Source organism: Microtus oregoni, unplaced genomic scaffold (assembly GCF_018167655.1).
Source record: "Microtus oregoni isolate MIOR12 unplaced genomic scaffold, Mior012 000015F_ref0000493, whole genome shotgun sequence".
In the NCBI taxonomy this organism is placed as follows: Eukaryota; Metazoa; Chordata; class Mammalia; order Rodentia; family Cricetidae; genus Microtus; species Microtus oregoni.
This window is the reverse complement of record NW_024543074.1, coordinates 4,894,795-4,913,928: the sequence shown is the minus strand read 5'-3', so window position 1 is coordinate 4,913,928 and position 19,134 is coordinate 4,894,795. Positions and strand designations below refer to the sequence as shown.

The following is a 19,134-nucleotide window of genomic DNA, read 5'->3' as shown; positions in this document are numbered from 1 at the left end:
GGGATCAAACTTGGGTTATAAGGGGCTGAAGAGATGGTTCAGCAGTTAAGGGCTGGTACTGCTCTTGCAGAGGACCCAAGTTCTGTTCTCAGAACCCCTATTAGGCAGCTCACATCTGACAAGGGGGATCTGAGGCCTAAAGGCTCTGTGGGCACCTGCGGTCACATGCACATGCCCACAAGCAAACATACATACACGTAATAAAACAGAAATAATTCTTAGGAATTGGAGAGATAGCGCATTGGTTGCTTTTCTGGATGACCCCAGTCTTATCCCAGCACCCACATGGCAGCTTGCAACAATGTTCCAGCCCCAGGGATCTGACACCTTTTTCTGGCCTCTGCAGGTACCTCATGTGGATATATGCAGACAAAACACCAATATACGTAAATCAAAAACTCTCAAAATTATTTTAATTAAACTAAACAAATAAATACATCTTTAAAAAACCCAAAATACTCTTTAGGCTATCGGGCTTGGAGACAAGTGCCTTTACCAGCTAAGTTATCTCACTAGCCTCAGTCTGGGCTTTTCTTGTTTGGTTGGTTTTCTGTTTCTTGAGAGAGGGTTTCTCTAAGGAGACCAGGCTGGCCTTGAACTCACAGAGATCCACCTGCCTCTGCCTCCTAGTAGCTTTGTTTGTTTGTTTTGAGGAGGATTTCGTGGTCTTTGCCACCATTGTTAACTACATTTGTCTTTTATTTATTTATTTTGGTTTTTTGAGACAGGGTTTCTCTGTAGCTTTGGAGCCTGTCCTGGAACTAGCTCTTATAGACCAGGCTGGACTCGAACTCACAGAGATCCACCTGCCTCTGCCTCCCGAGTGTTGGGATTAAAGGCATGTGCCACTACTGCTGGGCTATTTTTATTTATTTTTAATTTATTTTTAGTACAGGGTTTCTCAGTGTATCTTAGGCTGCCCTGGAACTCACTCTGTAGACTTAGACCAGGCCGGCCTTGAACTCACAGAGATCTGCCTGCCTCTGCCTCCTAAATGCTGGGTTTAAAGGCATGCACCACCACCCCAGGCCTTTATTAGTCATTATTAAAAAACAAAAATTCTGAGCAAGGTATGGTAGTACATGCCTTTAATCCCAGCACTCTGCAGTCAGAGAAAGACCTCTTGGTCTACATAGTGACTTCTAGGCTAGCCATAGGTACTTAGTAAGACCCTGTCTCAAAAACAAAACAAAAAAGCTTTAAAAAAATGTTTTTAATTTTTTGCTTGTTTATTTCGTTTTTCCAGACAGGGTCTCATTATGTAGCTCTCGCTGTCCTGGAACTCACTCTGTATAACAGGCTGGCCTCAAACTGACAGATCCACTTCCCTTTGCCTCCCAAGTGCTGGGATTAAAGGCATGCACCATCACCACGTGGCTATGTTTTTAATTTAAACATGTATATGTGTGGTTTCTATGTTCATTAGGGTGTGTGTTCACATGTGTGTGCCTGCAAAGATGTCAGAGGTTGATGCTAGATATCATTCTAGTTGCTTTCACTTTATTTATTTATTTATTTATAGTTTCAGTGAACCTGAATGCCTGTTTCTTTTCTTGTTTATGTGATAAACTATTCTGGTAAAAGCAACCTAAGGGGGACTGAAGATATGGCTCAATATGGGACTCAGGTTTGATTCCCATCACCCACATGGTGGCACACAAATCTGTAACTCGTTTCAGGGGATCGGATGCCCTTTTCTGACCTCCATGGGCAACAAGTTCACACATATGGTGTACACACATAACATGCAGGCAAAATATTTATACACATAAATCATTAAAAGAAAAGAAAAAGCAACCTAAAAGGGCTATTAGTCCGTCATGTCAAGGAAGTCAAGGTAGCAGGAGCCTGCAGCAGGCTGGTTACAGTGATCCCACAGTCAGAATCAGATGGATGAATGCATGCTTACAAGTTTCAGCTTGCTCTATTTTATATAGTCCAGGAGCCTTGCCTAGGGAATGTTCTTGCCCACAGTAAAGTGGGTCTTCCAACATCAATTAACAATGTAGTCAAAATAATCATTCACAGTATTCCTGGAGGCCTATCCCTCAGGTGATTCTAAATTCTGTGAGTCAGATAGATTTCTAGCACCTACATGGCTGCTCACATTGGCCTGTAACTCCAGTTCTGGAGGATATGATCTCTTATGACATCCTCTAGCTCATGCATGCATGTGCTACACATACATACACTCAGGAACATATATACACATAAAAATAAAATGTATAAATTTAAAAAATAAAATACTCTATATGGGTGAATCTTGAAGAGCCTGGATCCAAAGTTTGAACTCTTTTTTTTGTTTGTTTCTTTTGGTTGGTTTGGTTTTTTAAGACAGGGTTTCTCTGTGTACCCCTGGCTGTCCTGGAACTCACTCTGTAGACCAGGCTGACCTCAAACTCATAGAGATCTGCCTACATCCGTCTCCTGAGTGCTGGGATTAAAGGCATGCACCACCATCACTATGACTCAATCTTAGGGAAGCCTACATCTATACTCTTGGGTGTATCTTACTTTCTCAGATACTTTTTTCTCTTAACCCTCATGCTTAAGTATGTGTTAAAAAATCTTTATTAAACCTGAGCTCTGCTTCATATAAGTATAATAAAATGCTGTTTTGTATCTTCAGTGGAACAAAGGGTCGGTCCCTCTCTTTTCAAAGAATCAACTTTGGTGCTAACCTCTTTATTCTTTAGAAAAGGTCAGCATCATTTTGGAATGCTTCCTTTCACTTCTGGAAAACAGCTTTGTGTAGTCCAGGCTACCCTAGAAGTCACTATGGAGTCAAGAATAATCTTGAATTAACGATCTTCCTGCTTCTACCTCCCAAGTTTCTAGTATTATAAACATGTACCATGCTACCATTTCAGGCTTGGTTTTTGTTTGTCAGTATGTGTGAGTGCATGCGCCTGTATATGCTGCACGGGGAGGCTAGAACAAGGTCTTCAGTGTTCTCTACTACTTTCTGCCTATTCTTTTTTTTGGGTTTTTTGAGACAGGGTTTCTCTGTAGCTTTAGAGCCTGTCCTGGAACTAGCTCTTGTAGACCAGGCTGGTCTCGAACTCACAGAGATCCGCCTGCCTCTGCCTCCCAAGTGCTGGTATTAAAGGCTTAAAGGTGTGCACCACCACTACCTGGCTCTGCCTATTCTTGTAGAGTTTCTCCTGAACCTGCGGCGTATTTTCTCAACTAGGCTAGAGCCAGCAAGCCCCAGTGATTTTTCTGTCTTGAATTTCTTAGCGGTAATAACAGTCATAGGTGTGACACCTTGCTTGTTATGTGGGTGCTAGGATTTGAACTTGACTCTATATGATTGTGCAGCAAGCACTTTTAACTGCACAGACATCGTTATAGCTCCACCCATTATCTACCGGGACAGGACAGGCTCCAAAGCTACAGAGAAACCCTGTCTCGAAAAACCAAAAAAATAAAAAAAAATTTTGTTTTTTTGAGACAGAGTTTTTCTGTGTAGCTTTGGTGCCTGTCCTGCAACTAGCTCTTGTAGACTAGGCTGGCCTTGAAATCACAGAGATCCTCCTGCCTCTGCCTCCCAAGTGCTGGGATTAAAGGCACGTGCCACCAGTGCCCGGCCTAACTAGCTCTTACAACTTAAATTAACCCATTTATATTCTACATTTTGCCATGTGGCTTTACCTCTCTTTCATCTCACACTTTCTGTTTCCTCTCTGTGTTTGGCTGGTGAATCCTCTGACTCCACCCTCCTTCTTTCAGGCATTCTTTCTGCCCTGAAAATACTGCCTACCCATCAGCCAATCAGCTTTTTATAAACAGTGAAGGCAATATATATTTACAGTATACAAATATTGTTCCACAGCATTTCCCCTCTTTTGTATAGTTAAAAAGGAAGGTTTTAACTTTAACATAGTAAAATTATATACAACAAATTTATCAAGTAAAAATTACAGTTACAATATCCAGTCCATTTGTATTTGGCAAAACTTGAGAAAATATTATTTATCTTATCTTTGTTTTTTGGGGGGTTCGAGACAGGGCTTCTCTGTGTTATCTTTATCTCAAGTTTTATACCTAATTTACCTTTTATCATAACTAAGGAAAACTTTGACTATCTAGTCTTCAACTCTATCAAAACTCCAGAAGGACGAAATGTTACCTCATGTCAGGGATATCTGACTGCCTGGATAGTTATCCAGAGTTCTGTAACATTGGGTCATCCATCATTGGCCTACTGGCCTAGTATATTTGACAGACTTTTCTGAGAAACAGGGAATTTTGAAGGACTGTCCTACCTTGTCTTGCCAAATTTTGGCAGTTACTTTTTTTTTTTTTTTGCATCCTGCTGGTCCAGTTTGGACTGTGTGCTATCAGCAATTGAAGCAAGGGCAGTTTTTCCCCCCCAAATGACTAGCTTTTGCTATAAAGAAAGCAAAATCTATATTGATGTTCTTCAGTGCCCATAATTTTCTCTGAAGTAAATTGGTGTTGCCAGGAGCAAACATATCTCACTGTCAAGAAAAGTCATATGTTATTACATTTTAAATTCCATATTCAGTAGGTCTTTGAAGTGTTTGAAGATTATATATCTAAAATATATCTCTGTGTGATCTAGAAAACATAACTAACATGACTGTACGTTTGATAGTTATAGGTGACTATTAACCTATATTTCTATATTATCCTAAATAGCTTTCAAGGACTAAAAGTTCACATTGAATAATTAAATGAGCTTCATAGGTACGAGGTATACAGGTACAATACCTCAATCAAGAGTAGAAACATACAGACAGTATAAAAATAACTTTAAATTTGTATTAATAAGTCCAAATCCATACCAACATAAAATATTTTGATATTAATAGTTATTTTCTGGATTAAAGTATATTCAATAATCTATCTTTTTTCCTATCATTCCTATATCATATCCCCCTTTTTCCTTTGGAAAGAGATCTTTGAATTTATCTCTTTTGTTTAGCTTTTTTTTTTTTTTTTTTTTTGCTAAGACCAATTACAATTTGTAACCAAACCCCCTTAAATGATAACAAACACGCATAAACCATCTTTTGGGAATGTGGTGTCATTTTCTAAACTACTTCCTGTTGTCTGGGGACATTGGCATCTTTGGGGGGCCCTGAGAAAATTCAGGATAATGGTTAAATCTTGCCTGGAGTAGTTTGTGAGGCTGGACTATCTCAGCAGCCTAGAAGCTGTTTTGAATGCAGAACAGAGGCATTTTGAGATACTGGATCACCTGGGCCATTTGTTTTCATTGGTGTTTGGTCCCCTTGCTCTGAAAATACATAAACTTTTAGCAGTAACATAATATCTGTATTAGTATAAGTATAGAGTATGTTGAATACAAGTTAGTCAAAAGATTTTTTGCTTATTTTTGAGCGGGTAAAATATACATTATATGTTTTGTGGTTTTTCTAGTTTATTTCTTTATGTCTGTAGCCAGGATTTTCAGGGGGTCTTTCCGATCAAACCTGATCCATATCAACCTGGAATGAATCCACAGCCTCTCATTTCCTGTGGAAATAAAAGCATATAACTTCTTACCCAAAGTAACATCTTTTGACTTCCTAGGATTGAACTCAAGTTGTCAGGCTTAGCTGCTGAGTTATTGTTCCATCCCAACTCTACCTATTGACTGATTGATTGTATTTGTTGTAGGATGCAATTCTGGATTGCCTTTTAGGTCCCAACTATGGGTTATGGTGGTTTCATATCTTCCCACAATGAAGTGTCTTTCCCTTCTCTTAGCACCTCACCTATCATATCAGACTAACCTAGTGCTTTTATTTTTCCACCAAACTGGGGAGTGAGTGGGCACTAAATAAGTGTCTTTTTGGTTAAATGGATAAATATTTAAAGGTCAAGTTACTAAGCCTAAGCATTTAAAGTTTTCTTTGTGCATTCAAATTTTTGTCCCTTACTGTTGCTACCAACTGAAGCTAAAACTTCCAAACTTCCAAAAAGTTCTTCCATACTTAAATCTTTTTTGACTTATTTATAGACAGAAAAACTGAGGTCAGAAGAGGGCACTGGATCTCCTGGGGCTAGAGTTACAGAGTGTTGTGAATCACCATATAGGTGCTTGGAATTGAACCTGTGTTCTCTACCAGAGCAACCAAGTCTTTTTTTTTTTTTTTTTAGATTTTTATTATGTATATAGTGTTCTGTCTACATGTTTGCCTGCACACCAGAAGAGGGCACCAGAGCTTATTATAGATGGTTGTGAGCCACCATGTGGTTGTTGGGAATTGAACTCAGGACCTTTGGAAGCAATGTTCTTAACCTCTGAGCCATCTCTCCAGCATTTTTTTTTCGGTAAAGGTTTTTTAGGTTGTTTGAGACAGGGTTTCTCCTTGTAGCCCTAGCTACCTGGAATTCACTCTGTAGACCAGACTGGCCTCAGACTCAGAGATCTGCTTGTGTCTGCCTCCAGAGAGCTGGGATTAAAGGCATGTACTACCAGCACCTGGCTGCAATCAAGTACTCTTAACTGCTGAGCCCTCTCTCCAGCTATGAAGAAATATTTAAATAGGACAAAATGCTACCATTATGGATTTATCATTTCAAAATATTACTGTCCTTTTTCTGTGGGTTTTGTATTTTTATTTGCTATTTATTACATTTTATTGTGTGTGCGCACATGTGCGAGGGCAAGACTTGTGTGTGGAGATGAGGACAGCTTGGGGGAGTCAGTCATGCGGCTTCCAGAGACAGAAAGCTCCTTTACCCACTGAGCCATCACACTGGCCCATTTATCTCAATACAGCCAAATCATGTGTCTCTAAGTATCACTTCTCTTTCACTTGCTTCTCTGACTGTTACTAACCACATGGCACATCCCACGTGGAAGTTAGAGGGCAACTTGAAGAAATTGGTTCTCGTCTTCCATGGCGTTAGTCCTGTGAATTGAGCTCAGGTGATTATGCTTGTTGGCAAGTGCCTTTTCCCACTGAGCCGTTTCACTGGTCCTATCCTTTTTTGTTTGCTTGTTTGTTTTTTAGATTTTATTTTTATTTTTTTGCTTGTTCTTTTATCTGTGCACCATGAGTTTGCAGTACCTGTGGAGGCCTGTAGAAGGCATCGGATATCCTGGGAATGGAGGTCCAGGCAGTTGTGAGCTGCCATGTGAATTCTGGAAATTGAATATTGAGTCCTCAGGAAAAGCAACCAGCACCTTAACCACTGAACCATCTGTCCAGCAATCCCCCTCCCCCGTTTTTTAAACAAACAAAATAGTTTTTACGTATGTAGTCCAAGTTGGCTTGTAACTGTGGTGACCCTCTACTTCCTAAGTGTTGGGATTACTGACATGTACTACCATGCCTGACTCCATTTCTCTGATAATGAAAGCTATTTTCTTTATCATTATATTATATTCCACAATTATTTCTGTAATAACATTTATTTGTATTCATAAGAGCTTCTAAAAGAAGCTGGATTCTAGGTTTTAGAATATGGTGTGTAAACTTAATTAGATATGGCTACATTGCTTGTCAAAGAAGATTTCTACTTCTTTGTGGTTGCTTCAGACAGTTTTTCTGTGTAGCCCTGACTGTTCTGGAACTTGTTCTGAATGCATAAAGATTCACCTGCCTCTGCCCCCTGTGTACTGGGATTAAAGACATTCACCACCAAGCCTGGCCTGGCATGAAATTTCCATTTCAGGTGAAAGAGATTGGAAAATCTGGTTTAAAGTACTGATTGTAAAAATGTTTATGAGACAGCCAGAAAACTGAATAGTAACTAAGTTATTTCCTGTTAGTTTATTGAGGATTGGGAAATGGTGCTATCCTAACTTACTTTCCTCAGCACATCATAGCTAGGCTTTCTTATAAAGGTGTATTTCTTGTTAACTGGTTACTCTAAGGTATAGTTTTTAAGAAAGAAAGTGTTTGGTTCTTCTTTGTATTTTAGATTTTTGAGAGCTCCTTATTCTTGTTTTCTCTTCCCCTCCCTCTTTTAAAAATAGCCTACAGAATGTTCTGGTTCTGTGGGAGCAGTGACTTTTCCCTGTCTTTGACTATATTAATTATAGTTTTCATTTGTCCCTACTTTGTCTGTTTTCCTCAGAATTCCCTTCCCACTCTTCTAATAGTTTTGGTCTCTCTTATTTTCAAGTGTCTGATAACCATTAATTATCTTTCTTTGTTTTATTTTGTTTTGTTTTTTAAACAGGGTCTCACCAAGTAGCTTCAACTGTCCTGGAACTCACTTTATAGACCAGGTTGTCCTTGAACTCAGAAATCTACTTGCCTCTGCCTTCAGAGTGCTGGAATTTTTTGTTTGGGTTTGTTTATTTTTCAAGACAGGGTTTCTCTAAGTGGCCCTGTCTATTCTGAAACTCACTCTGTAGACTAGGCTGTCCTTGAACTCACAGAGATCGCCTATCTATGCCTCTGCAGTACGGGATTGTGCGCCACCACTGCCTGGCCAAAGTACTGGGATAAAGGCATGTGCCAACACATCTGACTGACTTCAACAGGCTTTTTATTTTGCTTTGGTTTGGATTAGGATTTCTCTGTGTGCCCAGGTTGTAGATCAGGCTGACCTGGAACTCAGAGATCCGACTGTCACTACCTCCCAAATGCTAAAATTATAGGCACGTGTCATCACCTGGTAACTTCAACAATTTAACATCAAATTAATATTCCCTCATGTGGGCCTCTACTCACTATATTTTATATCTCCACTATAATTTTTTGAGACAGTGTCTCATTATGTAACTCATGTTGGCCTCAAATTCCCTAGTGCTGGGATAATAGGTAAGCTCAACTCCACTATAAATGTTAACCAAAGACTACATATTGGTATATCTCTAGGGTATAAAAACAATAATTTGTACCATTTATCAGGCCTACAAGTTAGACAAGAAATGTTTATTGTTAATAGTAGAGTGTTATTGTTTGGTTTTGATTATGTACCTGGGCTCAGTCCAGGGCCTTGAATGGTAGGCAAACAGTCTGCCACTAAGGTATTTCCCAAGTACCTTTTTCTTTTTCTTTTTTTCCTAGTTTTAGACAGATTCTCAGTAAATGGCCCTGTCTGGCCTTGAATTCACTGTGTAGCACAAAACAAGGTTTACTTGAACTTGTATTCTTCCTGTCTCACACTCTTCAACAACTGAAAGTGTAGGCCTTTCGCACTAGGCACAACCCATATGCTGTTGGTTTTTGTTTTTGTTTTTGAGACAAGGTCTAAGTCAATAGTCGATGTTAACTTAAAACTCACTATGCAGCCTAAACTGGCTTCAAACACACGAGAATCCTTCAGGCTCAGCTTCCGTAGTGCCGGGATTACAGGTAATAGCTACTTTCTTAGTCACTCTTCTTTTGCTGTGAAGAGATGCCATGACCAAGGCAACTTTTTTTGTTGGAAAACATTTAATTGGGGACTTGATACCATTTCAGAGGGTTAATCCATTTTCATCAGGGTGGGTAGCATGGCTACACACATGGCACTGGAGCAGTAGCTGAGAACTAGCTGGAAAGAGAGAGAAGAGAGAGTTTAAGCCTGACATGGGGTTTTGAAACTCCAAAGTCCACACTTTTGATACATTTCTGCCAGCAAGACCATACCTCCTAACCCTTGTAATCCTTTTCCAAACAGTTCCACTCCCAATGACAAAGCATTCAAATATGGGAGCCTGTGAGGACCATCTTCATTCGGACAACCCAACCACCATGCCTGGATCCATACATTTCCCCAGTTGTCCAATAAATGTAATTATGTGTAGTTTGATATTTCAGTCCAAAACAGTGACCTATATAATTATTCTTTTAAAGTTTCTTTCTTTCTTTTTTTTTTTTTTTTGGTTTTTCAAGACAGGGTGTCTCTGTAGCTTTGGTGCCCATCCTGGAACTAGCTCTTGTAGACCAGGCTGGCCTCGAACTCCCAGAGATCCGGTTGCCTCTGCCTCCCGAGTGCTGGGATTAAAGGCGTGCGCCACCACCGCCCGGCTTAAAGTTTCTTTAACATGTAGTCGTTGTCCCCCTTTTTTATGTGTGTGTGTGTGTGTGTGTGTGTGTGTGTGTATAGGTCAAGAGGCTGGTGGCCTCTGATGTCAGAGGTTGCTGTCTTCCTCTTCATTCTCCACCTTTTTTGTTTATACCACCAGAGTTTAGGATTTTTTTCCTAAAGATATTGAAGCAAAAATCTTACTAAAACATTTTTTAAAATTCCCCAGTATAAAAACAAACATACAGGCTGGAAAGATGGCTCAGTCTGACTGCTCTTCCAGAGGTCCTGAGTTCAATTCCCAACAACCACATGGTGACCACCTGTAATGAGATCTGGCGCTCTCTTCTGGCCTGCAGGTATGCATGCAGACAGAACACTGTATACATAATATATAATTAACACACACACACACACACACACACACACACACACACACCAAAACCCAGAAACTCTTTGTTGGGGGAAAAGTGTTATACATTAGTTGAAGCAATATAAATTCTGACTTGTCTTTTGAGGACTTTCTCACTGAATTTGAAGCTCACTGATTGGTCTAGACTGTCTGACCAGTGAGCTCTGAGTATCGCTTGTCTCAATTACTGCACTTGGTGTTCTTGTGAGTTCTGAGCATCTGAACACAGGTCCTCAGGTTTATGCGATGAGCACTTTGCTCACTACCTCCCCACTTCTCTGAGATGGGTTTTGATACGTTGAGATTCTCCTTTGTTGTTGTATATGATATATTTCATGCTTGTGTGGAATTAACTAAAAATGGAAATAATTTCTTCCCCCTGCTCTACAGACTAAGTAAGGGTGTTTTGTCTTGGAGGCTGTCTGGCAGCAAGTAAGCCTGTTATTTAGTGGTGCTAGTTTTTAGACAATTGCTATACTCAAAGTACTATTTAAAGGGCTTTCCAACCTTTGCTGGCCTCCTGTATCTTACACCAGAGAACAGCAGCCTCTAAGGATTTTTTCTTTTTAAACTTTGGGAGTTTGCCTTTTCAAAGAGAATTCATTTGTTTTTCTGTAGAACAGTAGGGCAAAACAGTCCCTATGAGCCATCTGGACACAGAGCATTTTGCTTCATCACAAAGCTGATTCTTCTTTAGATCCTGACATAAGTTGGTATTGTCCACTTTTTTTTTTTTTTGGCAGTGTCTGGTGGATTCCAGGAGTCTTCTGTCTGAAGTTACATCAATATTGTTGCTGGCCTGGTAGCTGTTAAGATGGAAAAGGGTGTCCAGTGAAGATGTATTTATTTTACATATAGAAGATTCCCATTCACCGGCCCTTATTGTCTGCCTGTCTTGCTTAAAAGAGTGTATGAGAGAGACAGAGGCAGAGAAGAATGGGGAGAGGTTTTATGCTTTAGCATATTGTAGGTGTTGAGCAAACTCTTATGCTGGGGGTGGAAAGCCAGAATTTCCAGAGGTCGTCATTAGTCATTTAGTAAATAGAAAAACTGCTTCCTTCTCACCATGATTTTGTCAATTCTCTAACTTCACCATGATTGTTCTGATGCTAGGAGCCAAGTATATTTCAGGGTGTCCAACTTCAGAAAATCATGCCATTAGAAACATGGTAAGTCATATTAAATCAGTTACAAAGATCCTTAAACATAAGTATCTATTTAGAGTTGTTTCTTTTTTAAGATGTCTCTGGCTTCCAGCTATGGTGGCATATAACAACTTGAATTTGAAGGAAGCTTCTAAAATCCTATTTTATTTTTGACAAAACGATGTTATATACAAATTATAAAAACTATAGGGCTGGTGAGATGGCTCATCACTTGCTGCAATAAGCTTTTCTTTTTCTTTTTTCTCTTTTTCTTTTGGTTTTCTCTGTAACTTTGGAGCCTATCATGGAACTAGCTCTTGTAGACCAGACTGGTCCTGAACTCAACAGAGATCCGCCTGTCTCTGCCTCTCGAGCTCTGGGATTAAAGGTGTGCACCACCACTGCCCAGCTTGCAATAAACTTTTCAATTTGAATTTGATCTCTGTAATCTAGGAAAAGGTAGAAAGAAAGAATTGATTTCACAAATTTCTCTGGCCTCTGCATTCTGTGACATATGTGAGCTCCCTCTTCCATACGTCTCTCTCTCTCTCTCTCTCTCTCTCTCTCTCTCTCACACACACACACACACACACACACACACACACACACACCAGTAATTATGACAACAATAATTTTAAAAAACAGGTTGTATTTTCCCTAATAATTGACCAATGTTCCAGAAAGGACTTTGGGTAGTCTGGTTCATCTTTCCCTAGGGAGATGGAATCACTATCAATCGGATTACATGGACTGAAGAGAATTACCATGAAACAAGGAGAGAAATTTTCTCATAGGAGGACATTGTGTGTAGACAGAAAACGCTGTTTCTTATGTGATTAAAAAAGCTTGAGTTAGCCGGGCGGTGGTGGCGCACACCTTTAATCCCAGCACTTGGGAGGCAGAGGCAGGCGGATCTCTGTGAGTTCGAGACCAACCTGGTCTACAAGAGCTAGTTCCAGGACAGGCTCCAAAACCACATAGAAACCCTGCCTCGAAAAACCAAAAAAAAAAAAAAAAAAAAAAGCTTGAGTTAGGTGTGGTAGCTTGTGTTTACAGTCCTGACACTTGTAAGGCTGAATCAATAGACCTACCTCAAGTGTGAGGCCAGCTTGCACTATATAGTAGTTCTGTGTCATCAAGGGCTGCATAGTGGGGTCTTGCCTCAAACAAAATAGAGAATAAGAGAAAAGAAAATGTGTAAGGATTAATAAATTTAGTAAAGGATTAAAAATGGCACTTTAGGCTGTGTGGTGGTGGCACAAGCCTTTAATCCGAGCACCTGGAAGGCAGAGGCAGGCAGATCTCTGTGAGTTCAAGGACAGCCTGGTCTACAGAGTTCCAAGACAGGGTCCAAAGCCACAGAGAAACCTTGTCTCAAAAAACAAACAAACAAAAATCACTTTAAATCTAATGAATGTTTATTGTTAGGCTAGTTGTACCACTTATAATAACCAAGCTATGGAACAAGTTGGTAGATGAAAAGATATGAAAATGTGTGTGTGTGTGTACGTAAAATATAGTTTTATTTGGCCATAGAGAAGAATGAAATTATGTCATTTTCAGGAAATGTGGAACTGAAGATCATGGTAAGTGAAATAAGCAGAGTCACAGAAATAAATATCTCAAGTTTTCTCTCATTTGTGAAATCTAGATTTAAATGTGATTATGTACATATGTACAGATCTCTGAGGTGAAACTCTAAGGGGACTATGAGGGAAAAGGAAGAGATCTGGAGGAGAGGAGATGAGGAAGTCAGGGAAGGTAAGAATGGGAGTAAGAAACTTAGAATATCCAGCAGAACATGAACTTAACTGCATACATACTCATGTGGCATGAAAACAGAAGGGGAGTACTTGAAGAAAGGAAGGGACTAGTGGAAATAAGAGTGCATTTAGTGAAGCTTAATTTTCCTCTTTTCATGTTTGTGGTTCTTTGGTTTTTGATTTGTTTTTGGTTGGTTCTGTGGAAAGTACTCTACCATTGAGCTATACTCCTCAGCTAGTAAACCATAAAGTTTCTCTTTGTAATTTATAACATTTTCTATGTAAATTTCAGTTTTTACTCTGCAACTTTTGTTACTGATTTGCTTAACAAACATTTTGGAACCTGCTGTATGCTGCCCTTATTTTTCTCACTGATATTATATCAGTGCGTACAACAGTGCCTTTATGGAACCCACATTGTGGCAAGGACAGGCACATATTACTATGTAATTTACATAAGGTAAAATATTAAAATATTTAGTATGGGGTTTGGGAATAATTGGTCTGAAGAAGAGTAAGGAGGGTAAATAGGAAGATGAGGAAGGTTTCAGTAAGAAGGTGATGTCTGAACAAAGACATGAAGGGCAGTAAAGAGGGAGCAAGCTTTTGTTTATCTGGGAAGGAGAATTCCAAATAGCAGGAAACAATACTACTAAGCTTCAGAATACTACAGACACTCACAAGGAGTTTGATATCAAACAAGTAGAAAGATGGTGGGGAAAAGGTTGTGTGGGTTCCAAGAGGCCCATTGTAAGGGGTGTGGTAGATATTTAAACCATCAGGTTTTGAGCAGAAGAGAAAGTCTGACTTGCTTTGAAAGGATGCACTTCACTATTCTGCATTGTAGAGGATCAGGGAGAAAGTGAAGAGACCATTCAGGAGATCTATGCTAGAGCAATAATTCATACAGTAGATTTAAGATGCCACAGATCAGGCTTGTAATGGAGAACATGGAAAGGGGTCACATACGAGACAGATTTGCCAATAGATCTGATAAGAACTATTAAGGAAAGAGAAGTGTCAAAGTTGACCCTAAAATTTTAGGCATGAGGGGCTGGAGAGATGGCTCAGAGGTTAAGAGCACTGCCTGCTCTTCCAAAGGTCCTGAGTTCAATTCCCAGCAACCACATGGTGGCTCACAACCATCTGTAATGAGGTCTGGTGCCCTCTTCTGGCCTGCAGGCATACACGCAAAACAGAATATTGTATACATAATAAATAAATAAATAAATAAATAAACATTAAAAAAATTTTAGGCATGAATACAGTCGCTTAATGGACCAGAAATCAAGAGAGGATCAGGTAGGTTTTAACATGCTAAGTTTAAGGTGTGTTTATTAGAATCTAAACGATGTTGCCATGTAAATAGGCTGTAAACATACACATTTGAAGTTTAGGTTTGTAATATAGAAATTTAGAAGCTGTCAGCATATAGTTATCATTTAAAGCAATGTAACTAGATGAGCTCTGACTGGAGAGATGGCTCAGAGCTTAAGAGCACTGGCTACTCTTCCAGAGGTGCTGAGTTCAATTCCCAGCAACCACAGAGTGACTCACAGCCATCTGTAATGAGATCTGGTGCTCTCCTCTGGCATGCAGGCAGAACACTGCACACATGATAGATAGATAGATAGATAGATAGATAGATAGATAGATAAATAGATAGATAGATAGATAGATAGATAGATAGATAGATGAGCTTACCAAAGAAAAGAGTAAACAAGGAGGGGCAGGGAGATGGCTAAGTGGTAAAGAGCTTGCTTCACAAGTATAAGGACCTGAGTTTGAATCCCAAGAGCCCACATAAAATTAGGTAAGATAGTACAGGTTGGATAGTATAGGAATATCAATGTTCCTATAGTGAGACAGGTTCATACACAAAAGAATCCCTTGAGGCTGAAGGGTTAGCTAGCCTGTCACCAAACAGTAGTGAACAACAACAAAACATTGTCCTGAACCAATACCTGAAGTTGTCCTCTGACTTCCATAGATGCACCTGCCTTTACACATGAACATATGTGTGTGCTCATACACACATGTGTGTGTGCATGACACACAGCTACACCGTGAACAAGGAGAAAGCCAGTTGCTATGGCACACACTGTAATCCAACCTGCTTGGGAGGGAGGCTGAGGCAGGAGGATTGTGAGCTTTAGGCCACCTGGGCAACATTAGTAAGGTCCCACTTCAAAAAACAATTTACAGGGCTATTAAGATAGCTTAGTGGGGGGCTGGAGAGATGGCTCAGTGGTTAAGAGCATTGCCTGCTCTTCCAAAGGTCCTGAGTTCAATTCCCAGCAACTACATGGTGGCTCACAACCATCTGTAATGAGGTCTGGTGCCCTCTTCTGGCCTGCAGACATACACGCAGAAAGAATATTGTATACATAATAAATAAATAAATATTTAAAAAAAAAGATAGCTTAGTGGATAAAGGCATTGCTTCTCAACAATGCAAGCTGGAGTCCTGGGTTCCAGCCCTAAAACCCATCTAAAGGTGGAAGGAGAGAAGAAACTCCACAACATTGTTCTCCAACCTCCAACACACATGCAATGACACATGTACAAGAACTTATGTGAGTTTTAAAAATTATAACAAACAAATGGAACAGAAAATGTGTCCAAGGATAGAGCACTTAAGTGTGAAGAAATTGAGAAGTAACCAGTAAAGACTACCAAGAAAGAGCAACCAGAAGATAGAAGGGAAACAAGGAAAGCCAAACAGAAGGAAGAAACTGGTTGTCAGACACTGCTGATGTAACAGTTAAGGAGAATGAGATTTAGTGATTTCATTTAACTAATCTTTTCTTAAATTATATTTGATTGGTAGTGTTATTTCTAGCCCAGGTTCTTTTTTGAATGTAAACCTACATCATTAGATAAATCCACAAAATTGCTTATTGTTGATCTTTCATATTTATTTATTTTGCAGTGCTGGAAGTAGAACCCCTATCTCCCATATGTTAGGCAAGCACAACACCATTGAGCTACACCCCAACCCCAATATCTCTTGTTTAACATTCACTTAGCAAATATGAATTATTCTGTTATTTTTGTATCTTCTGTATATATTATGAATTAAAGATTTGTTATCAACTCATTGAATTACAAGACTACTAAAAGACTTAGTTGTAGTGGGATATGTGTATTTCCTTTGGATGTCTGCTTTGTGAAATGATAGCACCTTACTAAATAAATTGTTATATTTTTACTTTGGTATAATTTTTAGAAAAGTTTAAAATCAACTGAATTCATTATTTTTGAGCTATCTTAGATACTGCTTTATGCATACACACAAGTACAATTGTTATTATTTTTTCTTCTTCTTTTTTTTTTTTTTGATTTTTCGAGACAGGGTTTCTCTGTGGCTTTGGAGCCTGTAGCTCTGTAGACCAGGCTGGTCTCAAACTCACAGAGATCCGCCTGCCTCTGCCTCCCGAGTGCTGGGATTAAAGGTGTGTGCCACCATCGCCCGGCATTATTTTTTAAAGATTCTTTTAATGTACAGTGTTCTGTCTATATATATGTCTGCAGGCCAGAAGAGGCACCAGATCTCATTATGAATGGTTGTGAACCACCATGTGGTTGCTGGGAATTGAACTCAGGACCTCAGCAAGAACAGCCAGTGCTCTTAACTTCTGAGCCATCTCTCCAGCTGTATAATTTTATAATTTTTTTAAAATTTATTTTGTGTGTGATAGTGTGATAGTTTACATGCACAGGTCAAAGGACAAATTTCAGGAGTTAATTTTCTCCTCCTACCATGAGGTTCCGGGAATCAAATTCAGGTTGTCAGGCTTGGTGGTAGATGGCTTTATTGAGTCATATTGCCAGCTCTTGTTTGTTGTTGTTTTCATGTTGGGATTTTTGCATGCGTGTGTGTGTGTACCACATACGTACCTGGTGCCTTTGAATCCCCTGGGACTGAAGTTACAGAAGAATGTTAGCTGCCATGAGGGAATTAGAATTGGAATGGGGTCCTCCGGAAGAACAACCAGTGCTTTTAACCTTGAACCATCTCTCCAGCCCCTAATAGTTATCTTTGAAATACAGGTGTTGGAAAATATAAGATATTTGAATACTGAAAATGTATGTTGTTGTTCTTTATTAGAAATTCATTGAATTTGAAGACTCTCAAGAACAGGAAAAAAAGGATTTACAAACCCGAGTGGAATCTCTAGAATCTCAAACAAGACAACTTGAACTTAAAGCAAAAAACTATGCTGACCAGAGTAAGTAAAATGCTTTTCTCCTCATAAATATTTAAGAGTGGACTACTACAGTGAGTGACTCCCCTGACATTTGACAAGGGTACCAAATATGTGCTTGGAGTTGTCATCACAGAATCAAGTGTGAGATCTGGGTGCTGGTATTAATTCCTTTTTCTTCCCGTCTCATATGACATCAATATATGTAGAAAAAGCTGAGTCAGAGATACCTGCTAGACTTACTTTTTCAGTTGTGCTGTCCGCCTGTTTGTAGTTAGTATTCTGCTGTCTTGTTATGCAGATACCCATATGTGGAGTTTTGCTGAAGGTGATGAAGTACACAGAGTTCCATTGTTTCTGTATTGCTTTGAAGTTTACTGTCTGTATAAGAGAAACTAGCCTTGAAGTATGTATAAAAAAATGACTGAAATTTCTTTAGTTCCTTTTTTGTTGAAAAAGTAAAGGTAATTTGGGGTAACAAATGTTCTTTTTTCAGATTCTTTTTTTTTAACAATATTTTTGGTTTTTTGAGACAGGGTTGCTCTGTAGACTACTAGACTGACCTCATACAGAGATTCGCCTACCTCTGCCTCTTGAGTGCTGGGATTAAAGGCATGTGCCACCACCGCCCATCTCATTTTAAAAAAATATTTTAAAAAACTCTAGATTTCTTTATCTTTGTGTGTGTGAGTATTTGCCTGCTTGCATGCAGATATGTGTATCGTGTCACACCTGATGTCCTTGCAGGTCAGAAGAGGGCAGAAGATCCCTTAGAATTGGAATAGGAATAGTTGTAAATAATAGTAATCCAAACATACTAGGAACCCAATTCTGGCCAGAGCAGCAAGTGCTCTTAATTGCTGAACCATCTCTTCAACCCCTTAGATTCATTTTAAATGCAATTTCATGCTATTTATGACTTTTTAAATTATTTCAATTTTCATGGATAATTTTGCCTTTTACTAGTGAAAATGGACAAATTTAAAACTGAAATTTATAAAAAGAAATGATAGAAATTATAAGAAGAAGTGGCAAGAAACTTCATGATCCCTTTTTTCTTTAAATTTAAATTATTTGGGGGGCAGGGCACACATGGCATGGTGTCCATGTAGATATCCAACCTGGGAGAATTACTTTTTCTACCATGTGGGTCCTGGGGATCAAACTTGGGTTATCAGGCTTAGTGACAAGCACCAATGAGCCATATTGCCAGCCCATGTACCATTTCATATTATGTTTCTCACATACTCATTAAGGCTTTATACCAACACCTGTTGTTATGTTTTTCTGAGACGGGTCTCATTATATATGTAGTCAGTCTGATTGCAACATCTTCCTTCATAGTGCTAGATTATAAGTGTGTGCCTCCATACCCAGCTGTGATACGTGCTGTTAAGAAACTGCCGTTGTTGTGGATAACTTTTAACAACAGAAGGTGAAGTATATGTGAGAATGGAACTAAGTGCACGCTCTAGATCTCTAGAAGGGCCTAACTGAGCTAAATGCAAAGCAGTAAGAATTTGGAGCTCAAACACTAGAATCCCAAAATTCACAGGACTGTTTAGTAGATATTATGGATTTCCAACAGAGATTTTGTTTCAAAACCTAACTTGAGCAAATAATGAGTTATATTCCATGACTTCTTGTTTTTAGGCTTGACG

At 39.2% G+C, this 19,134-nt stretch overlaps 1 protein-coding gene across 9 annotated transcripts in view; it reads left to right on the top strand.

Annotated features, from left to right (window-relative positions):
- Spag9 (sperm associated antigen 9) overlaps positions 1-19,134 on the top strand; it is a 126,546-nt gene that overhangs the window by 3,555 nt on the left and 103,857 nt on the right. For all 9 annotated transcript variants that reach the window (XM_041665213.1, XM_041665211.1, XM_041665212.1 and 6 more), the window contains exon 2: positions 17,377-17,497. In XM_041665213.1, coding sequence (XP_041521147.1) covers positions 17,377-17,497 — 121 coding nt within the window. The remainder of the gene's footprint in view (positions 1-17,376; positions 17,498-19,134) is intronic.